The following is an 18,115-nucleotide window of genomic DNA, read 5'->3' as shown; positions in this document are numbered from 1 at the left end:
CCTGCTGGGGTGCTGAGGACTTGAGAGGAAAACGACCCCAGCCACACTGTGTCCCAGGCAGATGGTACTCAGCCGTCCTGGCCCAGTGTGGGGTAGGAGCCTACAGTGAACCAGGCCCTCAGGAAGCCCAGGCAGGTAAGCAGCCAGGTGTCCCGAGAGCCGCCGGAGCATCCTCCGCAGCCCAGCTGTGAAGGACAGCTGCGGAAGAGCCCAGCCCTGAGAGAAACCTCGTTGGACTTCCGGTCCATGTGATCCCGACCACTCACTTTCTTCATCTATGTAACGAGTCACTGACTTCACCACAGTGGGAAATGTTTCTCTCCCTCACTCAGGGGGCTAGAAGTATAAAGTTGAAGTGGGGGCAGGGCCATGTTCCTTCCAAGGCCTCCAGGGAAGGTTCTGTACCCACTTGGGGTGGTGGCCACCCAGGGCTGGCCGGCCTCCATCCTCTCATGACCTCGCCACCCCTCCCCCCATGTGTCCGAATTTCCTTTCCCCCTCCCTTTTCCTTTAAAAAAAAAAGACAGGGTCTCTTTGTAGCCGGGGCAGGCCTTGAACTTGCAGAGGTCTCCACCTCTGAGATGAAAGTGCATCACCACACCTAGACACAGATTTCCTTCTTGCCGGCCCACTCCATCGGAATGGCCACCCTGCCTCTGGGTTCGCTCTCGCCTCCACAGGCCCTTTTCCGTGTGCATAACTTCTGGGTAGACGTAAAACTCGTGTTGGGAACATTGTCCAGCCCAGACACATCCATATGGCTTTCCTGATCAATAAATAGTCAGTAGTTGACCTTCTGATGCCTTAGGCATGTCGGCCCCTTCCCCGCCCCTTACCTCTGCAGCTCTCCGGTGGCCTCCACATCTCTGCTTCGGTTTATCTGCTCTTTATCTAAAAAGAGGGAGGCAGGTCTGCCTGCCAGGTTTCTCATCGGGGTAGAAAGAGCCAGATGTGTACAGCCCTTGAGTATACAGTGGACACTCAGATGGCAGACTGCAAGTCAACACACAGGCTGGACTGGAGTCCCAACTCTGCCTCCCATGGAATCTGGCCCGAGTGGGTACCTGTAGCATGGGGCCGATCCTTGCCTGTGTCCTGGGGATGTTACGCAGGGGCGTGGCCTGCCACGCAGTTGTTTAGCCACGAGTGGAAGGCAGGCTTACTATGGCGGAAGAAGACACTTCATCTCCATCCACGCTGAGGCAGCCGCTCTGATTCAGCTAAGGAAATCGGCCCAGAGATGTTGAGTGTGCTACCCAGGATCCCAGGGCTGAGAAGCGGGGGAGCTGGGATTGGAACCCAGGCTCTCCAGTTCGCAGAGCCGGACCGAGTGGGGAGGGGATTAAATCGATCGGTCCCCATGGCTAATGTTTTTCCAAGTAATGAAGGAAGGAAGGGCAGGCAGTGGAGCAGAGAACCCTGTGTCAGGAACAGTGCACTCAAGTGAGACATATTAGAAGCGCAGACAATGAGGACGTGACAGGCAGGAGTGGAGAGGCCACGGTGGCCTTGGTGGCAGAGGTGGAGTTCGTGAGTTTGGCTGTTATTTGAAGAGGGTGAATGGAGCTGGAATCTGGCAACCTGATAGCCCAGGGTCTCTGTGTGGTGTTGTGTGTGTGTGTGTGTGTGCGCGCGCGCGCTCGCGCCAATGGGGCAGGGCTGCCCTCCTGGACTCACACTGGGTGGAGCCTGAGCCTGAGCAGGAAGCTGCCTCCTAAGGAATTGGGGATACTCAGGGACCTGGCCCCCACTGCCTGCTTTAGGGCAAGGGCCACAGTGGGAGGGAAGGGCCTGTGGGACTGGGCCGATGGCCTCAAGTTCCCCAAGGAGACATCCGTCTGGCCTGGAGTTCTGACCCTAGGTAGAGCCAGTGGTTGGAGGGTAGGGTTGCCTCTACTCTGCTGAGATCAAGGGTACCACGTGCTGTTTCCAGGGCAGGCAGGCGGGCGGTGGAGGTGAGTGTCCCATGCCAGCTCTGCTCAGCAGACACACCCTCCCATGTGAGCCCGGCCTGCCAGTGGATGCGGTCTGGTCTCATCTTTTTCATGGTTGAGAACCTAGACCTGGTGGGGAGGTTCTCAGCCACTGTTCTGTCGGGAGTTCATACCGTCCCCACTGCCAGGCCAGGCTGACCTTTCCAGGAATGCACTGTGTGTCTCCTTGGGAGCCCTGCGCGCAGCAGTGAGGCAGCCTGGCCAAGTGGGTAGTGTGCCCAGCCAGCGGCTGGTGCGCTGAGTTCAGAGGCCGTGAGTTCGGGGCTAGGCTCGGCCCAAGTGAGCAGATGAGGAGGGATGGAGATCTCCATAGGCAGGATGGAGATGGCCCTGGAAGAGCATGTCTGGAGGTCCTTGGCCTCTTTTGTGTTGTGATGATTCTCAGGCATGGACACGGGTATGGCCAGACATGGGGCCGGCTCTGGACTCTCGTGGACTCGAGTGTCCTGAATCAGGAAGTGTTGTCATCTCCCGCCTTCCCTCACTCTGAGCCAGCCTCCGACTCCTTGCTGAGGAAGGACAGCTCGAGAATGACCTTTATGACCCCGTCTTCCCACGCACAACTTGTTTCCTGCTTTGCCCAGGAGAGAGTGGCATGATTGAGGAGTGTGCCTTGGTGAGACGTCCTTCCCCGGGGGTGTAGCCAGCCAAGGCGCCGGGGACAGGGCATTCTGCCCCTGCAGACCAGGGCACCTGTGGCTCTGTAGGTGGGCAGATGGCCCTTGTGACGGTCTCACAAGTGTGTGGCACGGTATGGAGTACCTCCGTCGTACTGGTGAGTGGCGGCGAGTAGAAGCGCCCGCCGAGGTCTGAAGCGTGAGGTGGGTCTTAGGCTGACGGGAGGACGAGGAGGTGGCAGGGCAGGTTCAAGGATGGGGTCATCCCAGCTGCCCCCCACGGGGCTCCCTATGTCCACAAGGCACACTGGCGGTCTCTGGGCGGCTGGCTGCTGGTGGTGTCAGTGATCACACGTCCCCTGACTCCGGTGCAGGCTCAACATTTCTTAAGGAAGGAGAACGTGGCTGGAGGATCCAGGACAGGGAGGGTGTTTCTCTCACTTCTTGCGCCGGGAAGGTGGGGTGTCCCCAAGCTTCTTCCTGGGAGGAGCTGGGAGACTCAGACTGTGAGGGAGCCAGTCCTCCAGTGTGTGGGCCCACGTCAGAGTACTAGAATGTCCCCAGGACGCAGATGGAGGGGAGGCTCTGCAGGAGGCTTACTCAGACCCCTGTGGAGGGGATCATGACTGGAACAGTCAGCCCCTGAGCCACTGGAGTACTTCAAGGGCTCCAGGTAGCACATGAGAAAGCGTCACCTTGGCCACCCTTTCCTCCTCCCTCTTGGGGCTAGTGGGCTCCTTCAGCCCTCTGCCAGCCTCAGGCCCTGACTCAGGCCCCTGCCTCACTTCCTGTCTTGGCCAATTTCACTTCCTAAGTAGCTGCCTCTAACTCCTTCCTTAGAAATTAGAAGTGGGGTGGGAGAACCCGAGACCGCAGGCGGGCTGGAGCAGCAGTTGTACTGAGCACGTGGGGCCGCGCTCCCAATGTCAGGGACGCTCAGCCAACTCTGGAGTTCCCAAGACTGACCCCACAGCCCTTCTTCCAAGATAGACACTCATGGGACCTTCATGGGTCCCAGCCTCAGACCCTCAGGTGTCCAGAGCTTCCTTCTTTTTTGCAGCCCGAGCACCCATAGGTTTGGAAGGGCAGCAGTCATAGATGGGTGCAGCAGAGGGGCTGGGACCAGGGAGTTGACGCTGTGGAGATGAAATGCCCCTCTGAGGGCCAGAGGCAGAGCCCAGAATGCTGCTCGGACATTTGCAAATGTCCTGGGGCCGTCTCGTGGTTGGGAACAGTAGAGCTGTCTGTTTTCTGGGGGCTCCTCAGCCTTGGGAGCCTTTGGGTTTCCTCCCAGGAACACACTGACATTTCCCCGAGGGGGTGTGCTCCCATAGGCCCCCCACTGGCGTTCCCCTGGGGAGCACAGTGGGATCCTACGGGAAAGACCTGGGTTCTCAGCCGTATGGGATCTCTCCGCCAGCTGGCATGGGAGGTGGCTGAGCACACAGGGCCAGGGCTACAGGAAAGCTCCGAGCTGTCTGTCCCTGTCCTCTGGGCTTCTAGAGCAGGATGGAAGGGCAAGGGCAAGGGCTAGGGGGAAGAGCTGGTTGTGGAAGTCAGCCTGACCGGATGCTGCTGTAGAAGTCGGCTCGGTTGTCTTGGCCTCCAGGGAGCTGCTGGGACCTTATAGCAGGTGCTCTCAGAGAAGGGAGGATGTAGTAGGCCGCCAGAGTCTCCAGACCCCAGGCTAGACCTCTGGGAGCCCCAGGTCCTTCCTTCCCCCACCCCAAATGGTCGGTGGCACCCGAGTACTCCCAAGTAGATCCCAAGTTCCCCAGCCCCCATCCCCATCGAAAGCTAGCCAGTTCTGGCCACCCACAGCCCTCTGGGAGGCTGGTCCAGGCTTTGGGGGCCTGTGAGGAAGGGGGGGGTGCGACCGCAGGTGGAACCGGCTGGCTGGCGGGGAGGGCTGGCTGGCGGGCGGGCGGAAGAGGCTGCTTGCTCCCTGCCTGCCGGGGGTGGGAGCTCTGTTTTTCTGGATCCCTCAGTCTGTTCTTACCGCTGCTGACGCTGCCACGGATCGGGAGAGAGGGAGGGAGCCTGTGCCAGTTGGCCCGCCCAGCCGAACCTGGGCCTGTGCCCGGCCCCCGCCCGCCCCCGCCCGCTGCGTCTGGAGGTCACATTCAGTCCTGACGCGGCTCGCTGGGTCAGGCAGCAAGAAGAGCAGAGCGGAGCCCTGGGTCCCATAGCCCGGCCGCTGAGGGACCCAGCTGCCCGGTCCCGTCCTGCCCGGGGCTTTGGATTTCATGTGGCTCGGTGGGTCTGGGGGCTCCCCGCCAGCGCCCTCCCCCAAGTGTCCTCCCCGGGAACACGGGTGCCTGGAAGAACCGCGGACGCCGCGTGCACACTGGTGACGCCTGGCACAGAGAAACCCAGCACACAGAACTGACAACTTCCCGCTGTCGTTGCCCGCGGCGTCCCCCTCCCGAGCGAGCGGGAAGGGCACCACTCTACTCCCCGAGGCAGCTGGTGGCAGCGACTGGAGGAGTCCTGGGCCCCGCGGGGCGGGCGGCCAGCAGCTCCCGCCCCCAGCTCTCACCCTCATCGCGGCTGAGGATGTGATCAGAGCCGGAGCCAGGGCACACCAGCAAGAAGCCCCGGGGAGCCTCTCGGCCACAGCCTCCCGATCACTGCTCCGCTCCCTGGAGCATCCTTCCAGCCGGATGTTTCCGGAAAACTTGGCCGAGGGGGAGACGCAGATGAGAGGATGTGAGTGGCCCCCTGGCTGGGGATCGGGCTGGAGGGTGGGCAGGCTGGTGACAGTGACTTTGATGGGGTTACAGGAAATTGCGGCTGGAAGTGTGGTGGGGGGGACTTGGAATTTTGGACCCGTGGCCGCAGCTCCCTTTCCCTGGTGCCCCTTGTTGCCTTTCTAGGTGCAGCCAAGATCCCCTGGAGGGAGGCTGCGCTCATCTGGGCTCCAGGCTGGGCTGGGGCATTCTCAGAGGGGCTCCCTAGGGTAGACAGAGCTGTTTCCACATCATGGGATGTGAAGTGCTCCTGTGCGCGGCACCCCAGTGTGAAGAAGCTCGCGTCTTCCCAGGGCTGTGTGGCACACTGGGGAAGGGCTCCCCAACAGCTCTGCCCAGTGCTCCTTGGTGGCCCCACGTGTTCAGGAGCAGCTGAGTGCCACCCCCCCCTCCCCCGTCGGTTCTCGCTTCCATAAGCTGAGTTAGTTAAGGGACCCAGCCGCCCAACTCCTTGTTGACTTAACTGAATTTGGAAATGTCTGCTCCCCAGGGTCGGGCCACCCCCCAGCTCTCGTCAGTCACCCCACCCCCCAACAGTTCCAAATGGAGACCTGCCCTGGGGTTCCGGGCCTGCGATCCCTCGGAGGCCTGACGTGTTTGCTGGGCCCTCTTGGCCCGCGCTCGGGAAATATAAATAAACGCAGCCCCAGCCGCCAGGTTCTGGAAGTGGCAGCTGCTGCTGGCGCGGGTGGAGGGAAAGGTCAGGGGCTGAGTTACACTTGATCCCGCACCCTGGCCCTCCCTGCCTCCTGTCCTTGAGGATCCCTGAGAAGCAGCTATGGAGCCACGTGGCTCTTGTGGTCACTGCAGGCCAGCAGGTGGCCTGGCTGTCCAGTGCCTTCCCCATACCACAGCCCCCCCCCCGGGGGGGGGCTGCCACAGTGGGAAGCTGAGGCTTCAGACCCATTTCTGAGCTGGCTGAGGTGGGTGGGAAACTCACAGTCCCAGTCTTGGCCAGGGTGTGGGGGCGGGGCAAGACAGACTCCATTCAATGCTATGCAGACCTAGGGGGCCACTTGCTGGTGTGTTTGGGGGTTTTGCTGGTGCCTTTGTTTGTAGTAAGCCACCAACTGGGGTTTGAATGAGGGGGGTGGGTGAGGATGGTTAGCGCTTGCCCTTCCCCACCCCCCTCCCCAGCAATTACAGTTACAGCCCCATGTTCCGGCTTTGACTTGACTTGTATGGAAGAAAACGTCTTGAAGCTCGGTGATGGGAAATCTGAGCATTATCCCAAAGTGGCTTTGAGGCTCTGGCTCTGGCACAGTTGTTCAGCCTCTTAACCTCCATCCCCAGGGCCAGGTTCTGTCACTGCCATGGGAAAGGGGCCAGCTTTGCCTTCAGGGAAGCTGGGGCCCCCTGAAGGTGGGTGAGGTGTGACCAGAGGGTCCTCAGCCTGTTAGCCCAGGGTTTGTGGCCTCAGAGCTGAACAGAGGATGCCATTCCGTATGGAGCTCGGAGCAGTGAGGTCTGTGGCCTTGTGGCCTTGGAGGGCCTGGAGATCCAGAGTGTCTTCCACCATGTGGTCTCAAGCTGTGACTTGGGAAAGATCCATCCTTGGCTGCTGAGCCCAGCCAGGCCAGGTGGGCCCCCGAGTCTGGTGTGGCCCTTTAGGTGTGAGGGCCCAAGCGCCTCCTCACCCTGCTCCCTTCCTCAGCTCGGCCCCGCTCCAACCTCTGCTCTTCCACTGCTTTTTCCCTTCACCTACGGTGAGACCGGAAAACAGGCTTGCTCTCCCGAGGCCTCTCTGCAGCTGTGTAGTGTCAGGGCTGGGTCACCACAGCTCCCGCCCAACTGGGGAGGGAGAGACAAGGGGGAACGCTGTGCGTTCTGGCCCCTAGAATCTGAAACGAGGCCTCACTTGGGGCCATGCCTGTCACTGTCATTTTCCTGTTCCCCCGTCTGGGCTCCTGGGTCTTGGCCTGGCATAAGCCCTCACCTGCTCTCCTCCCCCACAGGCCTCCTGGAACATGGGAGGAACTGGTCAGCCATCGCCCGCATGGTGGGCTCCAAGACCGTCTCCCAGTGTAAGAACTTCTACTTCAACTACAAGAAGAGGCAGAACCTGGATGAGATCCTTCAGCAGCACAAGCTAAAGATGGTGAGTCGGGCTGGGCCCCCTGGGGACTGGGGACCGCCAGCCGGGCAGCCTCCCTCATGTGGCCCACATGGGGTGGTGCCGGGTGGGCTGGGCCCTGACTCAGCCAGGAATCCGCCGCCACCCTCAGCGCCATGGATAGGAGACCCAGAGGCAAAAGAGCCCAAGTGAGCAGCCGGGTTTCCGCCTGACTGCCCCTTTGGGCATTGGAGCTGCGGTGAAAGGCAAAGTGGGTCCCAAAAGTCAGAGGCCGGAGGAGGACTTGGGGGCCAGACACCTCCCAAGCCAGGTGTCTGTGTCCACGTAGGATCTCTGTTGCAGCCATGGCCAGATGGGAGCCTCCCCTCTGCCTTCTCCCCATCCCTCCATCCTCTCTCTCTCATCTTGGACACACTTGCGATCATCATCATCTCAGGGTTGGAAAAACTGAGGCCTGGCGAGACTCTTTAGCCCCTAAGTAGAAGCGTGCGCTCACAGCCAAGTAGCTGCCCCCCGCCTTCAGCCTCTTGTTGTAGTCAGGCTCGGGAGGGGGCCTGGCATCCACTCCTCCATGGGTCTAAAGTCGCGTGGATTTCCGTGCAACTGAAGACGCATCACTCTTTCCTGCAGCCTGCCGGGCCCAGAGCAGGTCACACAGCAATGCACGGCCTCGCATTACTACGGCACAGCAGGGCAGGCCAGAGATAGCGTCATTTCCCCAGAACTCTGCTCCGTCCCCATGCAGAATGCAGGGGCAGCCTCCCCAGCTCCCCCTGGGGCTGCCGCTGTCACCCTCACGGCCCAGTCACTGTCCACTTCAGGTTTCTGTAGTGTGTGACTGCCCAGCTCTTCATGTTTCTGGGGGACTACTCCCTCTGCTCCCAAGGATCCCCAGTGGGACAGAGACCAGGGTACCCAGTGGGTTGGAGGGGCTAGGTCCGAGCTTGTGAGTTGGGCAGCCACGTGACCTGAGCAGTGGTTTCTCCCTCCTGAGCTCTCCATCCAGACGGTGAGGGACTGTAGGTGGTCCCGTGAGTCAGAAATGAGATGCCTGTGGAGGGGAAGCACTCCCGTGAGGCTTCCTACCTGCTTGCTGTTTGTTACATCACTTACGTCACAGCCCGCTTTCCAACCCTGTCCTCCGGGTCGGTGAGCCCTTATGGCCACTAAGCAGCAGTTACCGCCAAGGGCTGTGTGTTGATAGACACAACCCAGGAGACCCGGGTGTGAATCTGGGCTCTGCCACTTGAAGGCTGTGTGGCTTTGGAGAAGTGTCTTGTCTTCTCTGTGCCTCAGTTTCCCTGACTGTGAAATGAGAAGGATAACAACCGGCTCCGAGGTCTCTGGGGGAGGGCGTCTCTCTCACAAGTGCCAGTGTAGTACCTGGAAGGGGCCGTGAGGCAACTTGTTTACCAGTCCCCCACCAGCTAAAGCCATGGGGGTGCTGTTGGCAGAGCTCAGGGTACAGGTGTCTTCTGAGTGTGCCGTGTCTGTCCCAGGTGAGAGATGGGCACGCACACACGCACACACGCTCGTGCATGCATGGAGTGAGTCACTCCAACGTACAGAGGGCTCTGGGCCGGTGGGTTTGTTCCCTGGCTCTGCCGTCCTGTGGCTGGTGCTCAGGGCACACACAGCTTGGCCCCCAGGCCTCAGTTTCCACCTGTGTAATAAAACAGGGACGGGGGAGACACCCACTTCAAGAATGTGTGAGGAGCCAGTGCCTTCCACTGTGGAAAAGGTCGAGCATCTGGCCCAGGTCACTGAGGAGGACAGAGTCCGAGTCTAGTGGGCAGAGGTGTGGTCGGAGTTTCCGGAGGAGCTGGATGCTTCGATGGTGGGGTGTGGGAATCCTGGCGAGCCGCTGAGCTGAGAAGTGCCACGGAGCCAGGCTGCTGGAAAAGGGGGTCCTTGTCCCTGCTTTGTCATCTCGGTAGCCGCCCTGGTGGCCGCCTGTAGAAGAGGAGTACTGATTCCCTCCCCAGCTGAGAGTAGGCTGGTCCCGAGGACCGCCGTAAGAGCAGTAAGCAGAGGCAGATACCCCAGAAGGACAGGGCAGGCACCCCATTGGGAGTACGTGAGCTGTAGAAGCCCCTGTCCTGGGCTGTCTGCTTCCCACCCCCTCAACATCAGGCTGCCCCCTAGAAAGAGGGTGGGTCAGGCCAGGCATGGTAGCACATGCCTATAATGCAGGAGGATCAGGAGTTCAGGGCCAGCCTGGGCTACAGGTCCCTGTCTCAAAGAAGAAAACTCACAAGAGCAAGAGGGTCGCTTCTGCCTGTGTGTCCTGAATGGCTGAGACCCTTAAGGTGCTGGCTCAGCCCCCTGTGAGTACAGGAAGGCATGCTACCCTTGGCCACCCAGGGAGTGGGGGGAGGGGCAGGAGGTCAGTGGGTGTCCCCTCCTGCTCACCCCGGCCTGGCCTGCACATGGCTGCTGGAGGTTCCTGGGGAACCGGGAGCTCGGGCGGGGCCCTGTGTCGCTCGGGTTATGTAACATTTGGCAGCCCTGTCCTCTCCGAGGTCTCCCTCCCCCTCCATGTGGCCGAAGGCTGCCCTTCTGTCTGCGTCCTGGCCCTCAGGGCTCGGCCTCCAGGTTGCTCAGTGTGTCATCTGGGCCTCGGCCCTGCTGGCCTGCTTCCTTCTGCCGACTTCTCGCCGTGGCTGCTGGGAGATGCTCCAGGCAGGGATGTGCTTGAACTCCGGCAGGCGGGCGGTCCTCCTTGACGCTGAGCCTTGCCTCTCGGAATCGGTGTCGCCGTCGCCGTCTCTGAGGCTCAATGGTGTGGTGACATGGCTGTGGAGTGCCTGGCTCTTCTCCAGATGTAGGAGGGAAGCAGGCCGAGTAGGCAGAGGTCCCAGTCGATGAGGAGTAAGTCTGGTCAAGAACTTCCAGAATGTGGCCTAAAGGGGCCGAGGTAGGGATGCAGAGAGAGTGAGGGTTGGAGGGCATTGGTTAATTCCCCCAGGGCCCCTGGGAAGATGACGTGGGAGCCAAGAGTTGAGGAAGTGAGTGTTCACTATCTGGGGGAAGGGTGTTCAGGCAGGGAACTGCCTGTGCACGGTCCCTGGGGCCGGCGTGGGGGCTAGAGAAGGCGACTTCGATCACGCGGAGTGGCAGGACTCGAGATCGAAGGGCGGATCCAGGTGTTAGGGAGTGAATGGCTGGAGTGTTGGAAGCAGGCTGACCTACCCTGATGGGCAGGGTAGCTGTGCGTTCATGCAGCCCGACGCCTTGCAGATGGCTGGTACGCAGTAGGTGTTTAGTCAAGGCCAGGTGTAATTTGTGTCCGCATCTCCCAAATACCGCTTTCACAGGCCTCCCAGCTCTGTGGTGCTGGGGTCTCCCATAGGCTCTAGAAACGCAGCGTGTGCTGTATCGCTCGCCCATGGCTCTGCCAGGCTGATGGGCTCCTGTTTCCTGTGAGTATCCCTGCAACCTGCTGCCTAGTTCCTGTTGCTAAAGATAGACAAAGGAAGGGGATCCCCAGCCACATGCCACAACATCCTCGCACCCGCAGGCTGGAGCCTGGGCCTCTTGGGAGGTGCCAAGACCAGGCCCTGTGTGGGTGTGGGTGGCAGGGCAAATGTCCCATGAGGTCTGTGTATAGTCAGGACAAGCCTGTGGCCTAGCGTTGGTGATAGAGGTGGTGACGGCCGGACAGACACGTATTTCCCCTTTTGTTCTCGTGTTCTGGGAGCCTTGTCCCCGGACTTAGGTTGACACACCTGTACCGCAGGGCCTTGTGTGGCTGGGGAGACAGCAGGCCATCACCCCAGAGCACACGCATGCTGTATTTCCAGGACAGAGTGTCACTAGCCAGATGCAGCAGAACTGTCATCTCTGACCAGCTGCTAGCCTGTCCTTTGTTGGCCCGTGGTCCCCTCTTCTATTTTCGGCCTTCTCCCCGAGAAGGTTCTCAGTTGTATTGTGTCTCCCCCCCACCACACTCCTTCCCACCTAGCCTGTTCCTCAATGACTGCGCCTGGTGAAGCCCCACCTGGACTCCCTATGGATGATGCCAAACCAGGGGTGTCAGTGAGAACCAAGGGGTGCCACCAGGCACCTCAGACCGCACACTTTCCCTCATACCACACTTGTGCCATGCTAGATCCAGAATGCCCCCCCACCCCCACCGGGGAATCCTGGCCAGTTTGAGACCCGTTTGTCCGCCGACTCTGCTTTGCATACCAAACCCAGGGAAGCTTTGGCCGTTCTGGACTTCTGCCCAGCTCGGTGTGGGGACACAGAGGTTCAGCCTGGGGAAGATTGTGAATGCCCCCGTGCTGGGAGGGTGGGAAGCTGGGCCCCGAGTGTGTAGGAATAGGGGTGGACTGAGGGAAGGCAGTACTACAGCATGGCCCGTCCACACCCCAGGGGCTTTGCACACAGGCCTCTCAGCCAGCACCTTGCCTGGGTGCTCCCTCAGTACTCAGACCTGGACCCCAAGTGTCATGTCACCTTCCTATAGAAACCTGATCACCCAGCCAGCTGCCTTGGCCATGTGCTCTCTCTATCCCTGTTTAATCCCCCACCCCGACCCCCGTGGTCCCTAGTCAGCCCCCGGAGTCCTTTAGAGTGTATGTGGCTGGCTTTAAGGACAGTGGCCCTGTTGGGCTTGCCGAGTCTGTAGTCGCAGCTCGGTGTCCCGAGTGTGCACTGTGACACTGTGGCCTTCCCAGGCTGGCCTGGCCCACCCTGTGCCCAGTGACCCACTGGGACACATGGCACTCTGAAGCCTCTGTGGTAAAAATAGCCCTGGCCTGTGGCCACTCCGATGGGCGAGTGGGAAGGTCGCCTGTACAGCCCTGCAGGCAGGCTCGCTGCCCTTGGAGCTGTGGCGGGGCCTCAGGCCTGAGGCATCTCCAGCCTTGACCACTGCTGTCCTGTCCCAGGAGAAGGAGAGGAATGCGCGGAGGAAGAAAAAGAAGACCCCAGCCGCAGCGAGCGAGGAGACAGCCTTCCCACCTGCCGCCGAGGACGAGGAGATGGAAGCCTCGGGCGCAAGTGCCAATGAGGAAGAGCTGGCTGAGGAGGCGGAAGGTGAAGTCACTGTCCTCAGAAGGGAGGGAGGGAGGGGTCACACATGCCCACCCCGTTCTGTGTCTCCGTCCTCCTAGGCAGCCTCTGGTTCCCTGAGCCAGGCCTAGGGATGACCACAGAGGAGCCCTGACTGGGCTGTGGCGGGCTTGGTTACTAGGTGAGACTCAGAGAGGCTGGTTTGCATGGCTGTCGCTGTTGTGGCGACCTGACTTGTGAGTGCCTCAGCAGCCATGGAGGGACGAGCGTGGAGGGGGGGGGGCGGGGGGGGGTGGAGGGGGGGGGGGGGGGGGTCACGTTAGGCGGGGAGAAGAGGGCCAGACTCTCACAGGGATTCCTGGGACAGCAGTGTGGAAGACCCAGCTAGCCTCTCACACCCAAGAGCACTGGGCCTGTCTTCAGTATGGGGAAACTGAGTCCTAGGGAAGCACTCCACTGGGGACCATGACGTGACTTAGGCCCATTGCTCTAGCAAGCGTTTGTGTGAGGCCCTGCACTTACAGGCCAGGGACGACTTGACCGAGGACTTCCTTGTGTGGTAACGGTCATGGCAGCCCCATAGCCTCATCTCTGTCACCATCGCCTGAGGAATCGGCGACAGCATGTTTACAGGGGAGACTGAGGCGTGAAGAAGTCACTCCAGGTCTCTAAGGCCTGGTCACAGCCCTGGGCCTTGTGGCCTGCAGGGGAAGGGGCGTGTGTTCTTCCTGACCCTTGGTGTGTGGGTCTGTAAAGTGCCTACTGAGCGCCAGGCCGAGGACCTGCCTGCTGCACACCCTGGGGGCCGGCTGGAGCGTCTCTGACCCCGCGCAGAGCTGAGCCTCCAGCTCGTCCTTCCCAGCCCAGGCCCGGTCCTTAGGGTGGGGCCAGCCCCAGATGTCACAGCTCCTGCGTGACTCTGAGGGCGGCTGGTGTGGACATGCCTGACCGTGAGTCGGAGGCACTGACAGCCGAGGGGCCTTGTCACTTCTTCACAGGACTTCAGTGGCTTCAGCCTCTTGTGTCCTGTCGTTGGGCTATGAGGAGGAAGCCCAGAGGTCAGACCCACTCTGCGGCCCAGGCAGCTTGATCAGCTCTCTGTGTCTCGGCTTCCTCACCTGTCAGCGTGCTAATGAGAACCCTGATCTGGAGGTCTCTAGGGTCACATGCCCTGTGCCCACGACCAGCTCCCTGCTGGTGTTACTGATACCGTTTCTGGGCAAGGTGTCCTGCTCTGGGATCCAAGGGAGCTGAGAAGCAGAAAAGGCTGGTGACTGACTGATGGGCCTCTTGGTTGAGGGACAGGAACGCCCATTGGTTTGTGCCCCTGGCACTTGGCCAGGGCTCTGTTGACCCTGGACATACCTTGCCTGTGCGGGCTGCTGCAGGTCACCATAGCTGTGGGTGGCCAGGCCCTCCCTTGGGAGCTGAGCAAGGAGATGCTGTGGAAGCTGCTGTGGGTCCCCTGCCATCTGCCAGCCACACCCGTTCCCCTTCCACTGGATTCTTGCCTCCTCAATGCTAACTCTTCTCCACCTTCCTTCCAGGCTTACAGGCCTCTGGGAACGAGGTTTCCAGAGTGGGAGAGTGCAGTGGCCCAGGTAAGAGCGTGGCTGTGGCTGAGGGGGGCTGGGGAGGCAGCAGGGTATCCAAGGCCACACATCTGTCCCCCATGCCTCACCGCGTGCTGCTTCCTCTGGGTTCTCCTGCACAGTGTCTGTTCCCGTGCTGTTCTCTCCCTCGGCTGTGGTCAGCATGCCCTGTTTGTCTTTCCTCTCTCGGGTTTCCTTCAGGACCTTTCCCCTCATCCGTGTCTCCAGCCCTGATTCCAGGTGTCTGTTTTGCAGAAAACAGAGGGACATGAGATCAGAAAAGCTATAGAGGCTGGCTCTCTGGTGCTTCAGCACGCAACACACGCACGCACACACACACACACACACACTTCACACACACGCACGCACGCACACAGCCTTTAACCTATGTGGGAATCCCATGCTGTGTACACACACACACACACACACACACACACACACACACACACACACAGGTTCTGGTGCTTCAGTACACACACACACCACTTTAACTATGTGTGGGAATCCTATGGTGTGTACAAACACACACATACACACACGCACACACACACGCAACCTTTAACCTACGTGGGACACCCACAGAGCACTAGCAGTGGGCATGCTCTTTCAGGGGTGTCCTCTGCAGTGGTCTATCTTGTGCTATGATGTCAGCCATGTTGTACGCACAGCCCTGGGCCTGTGCAGTGGCTCTGCAGCCCCCCCACGGCGGTTTGGTCCCCCGTTCCGGGGAAGGAAAAGCTGAAGCTTGAGAAAAGCCCCAAGTTTCCCATGGGAGTACCCAAAGTCGGGCACAGAGCCGAGATCATACCTGCCTATCAGATCATGTCTGCAGACCCGATTGAGGGCCTGTCTTGAGGCTGTCTTTAGACTGGGCCCTGTAGGAGCACAGGCTACTAGGGAGCCTAGTGGTTAGGGTTGGCCGGTCTCTGGACAGCTGGAAGGAGACGCTGAAGATGCAGACTGGTCATGGGACTGCGGCAGCCCAGGAAGGGTCTTATAGGGACTTGTCGGGGACGAGGCTCACCTGGATGTGTAGGAGCCTGGGGGCCGTTCCGGTATTTTTTGGGGAGTGCTGGCACCTCCCACATAGCAGCTCACCCCCCTCTTTGCTTTCGCCCTGCATGTAGCCGCTATCAACAACAGCTCTGATACCGAGAGTGTCCCATCCCCGCGCACGGAGGCCACCAAGGACACTGGGCAAAATGGACCTAAGGCCACCGGCACTGAGGCATTGCCTGCTGCCACCCAGCCACCCGTCCCTCCACCAGAAGAACCTGCAGCGGCCCCCGCTGAGCCCTGCCCAGCCCCTGATGCCAGTGGCCCGCCATCCCCAGTCGCTCCCCCGTCCCCCGCCACACCCCCGGCTGCTGTTCCCAAGGATGACCAAGAAGACCAGGCGGCCACAGTTCCTCAGACGGAGGATGCCAAGGAGCAGAAGCCTGAGTCTGAGGAGCTGATGATTGATGTGGGAAAGGCAGAGGAGCCTGAGGTCCCTGAGGAGCCGCCCAGGAGTGTGACGAGTGAGCACAAGGAGGAGGCTGAGGAGGAGCCCGAAGACAAGGCCAAAGGCACAGAGGCCATCGAGGCTGCGTCTGAGGCGCCGCTCAAGGTGGACGAGGCTGGAAGCAAGGCTGGGGCCACCAAGGGTTCCAGCTCGGGCCCCCCCCAGGACAGTGACTCCAGTGCCACCTGCAGTGCCGACGAGGTGGACGAGCCCGAGGGAGGCGACAAGGGCAGGTGAGCGGCCCCGGGCAGCCCCGGCTGTGAGCGTTGGTTCTTGTGTATTCTGCAAACACAGGGAACACCCTCCATCTGCTAAGGGCAACACAGGTGGCCCTGCCCGCCTGGAAGTCTGTGGCTGGTCTGTGGGGGCCAGCGTGAGACTGAGACCAGAAACGGGGGTGTCTCGGTCACTGTTCTATTGCTGTGAGGAGACACCGTGACCAAGGCAGTTCTTATAAAAGAAAACCTTTAACGGGGGACTGACTTATAGTTTCAGGGATTTAGTCCACCCCATCATGATGGATGGGGAGCTTGGCAGCAAGCATGGTTGGTATGGTGCTGGAGAAGTGAGTGAGAGACAGGGACAGACGGACAGACTGACTGGCTGACTGATAACTGAGCCTGAACCTGGCCTTAGCTTTTGAAACTTTCAAAGTCTACCCCTAGTGACACACTTCTTCCAACAAGGGCACGTCTCCTTCTGATCCTTTCTCATAGTACCCTCCTTGCAGACTGAGCATTCTAATGTACGAGCCTGTGGTAATTAGTCTTATTCAGACCACTGCCAGAGGATTCTTTTTATTTTGTTTTTTCGAGACAGAGTTTCTCTGCGTAGCTTTGGAGCCTGTCCTGGAACTCGCTCTGTAGACCAGGCTGGCCTGGTCTGGATCACAGAGATCCGCCTGCCTCTGCCTCCCCAGTGCTGGAATTAAAAGACGTGCACACCCCGCCCCCCAGTGGATTCATTCTTGTAGGGGGCAGTGGAAGGAAGCCCCACTTTGGGGCAGCATGGAGCTGCGATCTGGAAGTGAGGTAGCCACAGAAGGCTCGGGGCAGAATGCGTTAGCAGTGTATGTTGGTGACCTGCAGCTGTGACCCAGACCTGGTGGTGAAGTAATGGAGGTGGAAGGTCCAAATCCAGGTGTCATGGAGTCACTCCCATATCACAGCTTGAAAAGTCCCCACCCAGTGTCTTTTCGCATGGTTCCCTGGAGTCCCTGGCTTGTAGACACAGCACTCTGATCCCCGCCGCCGCTGCTGCCGCCTCCTTCCTGCGATGACATCAGCATGGCTTCCCGACAAAAGTCCCATGCGCAGGGGCCCTGAAGTTAGGTCTGGGACACAGGGAGGACCCCATTCTTCCCTTCTGTGGTGAGAGCAGTCAGTGCAAAGGCCCTGGGTAGGAGCCCGCCAGGTGCACGCAGGAGCACTTCATGGGCCAGGCTGTTGCATGTGAGCCAGGTTGTTTGAGTGATTTCAGGGATTGAGGTGAGGGACATGGATTGAGGTGATCTCCTCCAGGGCCCAGACATGGAGGCCCCTGGCCATGCGGTCACCCCAGCTTCATCTCTGAAGTGAGGGCATATCTGGGGGGAGCATTCTGATCGCCCCCACCCCCCGCCCCAGGGGCACCGTGTTTTTAGGTAGGACCGTCTGGGCACTCAAGGGCAGGCCTGGAAACCTCTCCTGATCACATCTAGACGCCCCACCCCCCTCTGGGCAGCTGCAGGAGATGTTTTGTGACGAGGCAGTGTGTTTGTTTGGACTGCAAACAGCAAAGTCTGTTTTCTCTTCCCCTCAAGTCTCTGAAAAATTCCGGCTGAGCAAGGGAGGAGACCGTGACCTTCAGACCAGCCCACACAGGGCCCTTCCTGCTTCCCCTGGCTCCCCATTCCCCTCGGGACTGGCAGATCTGAAATGGATGCTTTGTGGGTCTTGCATGTCCCCTGAGGACCCCACTGGTAGGGCCCACATGGAGCAGATGGGCAACAGATGGCCCTGGATAAGCAGACGCTGGCCAGCGGGTTTCTAAGGGGCCCCGATGTCCTAACAGGCACAGCGGGGGACACAGAGCCCATGGCAGCTTTGGTACCACCAGGGTCTCTACTGAGAGTGCCACAGGGCCGCAGGTGGCACCAGCGTCCTCCTCTAGAGTGGACGGTGGGCTCCTAGGCTGCAGAGCCAGGCATGGGGGCGCCGCCCTGAGTACTAGCCCCTTCCTCAGACATGTCTGGGATCTCGTCAGGCTGGTGCCCCCTCAGTTCCAGCCGCTGGTGTCCCTTCCCTCCCTTCCTGGTGCTTGATGGCCTTCCTGCTTGCTGTCTGAGCCCTGGGCTGGGACTCAAGACACCTGGCCGGTCAGGCCCTGTGGGACCAACCGTCCCCTGCCTTGGGGCCCACGCGTGCTCTCAGTGAGCGGCTAGACTTCCTGGCTGGATGGTTACCACCCACCGGTCCTTCACCAGCCACACCATGGGGGCCAGGGAGGGCAGAAGTGCGTCAGCAGGTCCAGCAACCTGGGCTGCTGTCTGTAAACTGGGGGTGATCCCATCAAGCCTGAAGGGCA

General features: G+C 60.3%; 1 protein-coding gene across 1 annotated transcript in view; it reads left to right on the top strand.

Moving 5' to 3' along the window:
• The window catches only part of Ncor2 (nuclear receptor corepressor 2), a 150,017-nt gene that overhangs the window by 101,786 nt on the left and 30,116 nt on the right, over positions 1-18,115 (top strand). The window contains 4 exon segments of the mRNA XM_028894308.2: positions 7,317-7,459; positions 12,331-12,478; positions 14,002-14,055; positions 15,174-15,783. Coding sequence (XP_028750141.1) covers positions 7,317-7,459; positions 12,331-12,478; positions 14,002-14,055; positions 15,174-15,783 — 955 coding nt within the window.

The sequence above is a fragment of the Peromyscus leucopus genome, chromosome 23, assembly GCF_004664715.2.
Source record: "Peromyscus leucopus breed LL Stock chromosome 23, UCI_PerLeu_2.1, whole genome shotgun sequence".
NCBI classification, from domain to species: domain Eukaryota; kingdom Metazoa; phylum Chordata; class Mammalia; order Rodentia; family Cricetidae; genus Peromyscus; species Peromyscus leucopus.
Note: the sequence above shows the minus strand (reverse complement) of the source record. Positions and strands in the feature narration are given on the sequence as shown.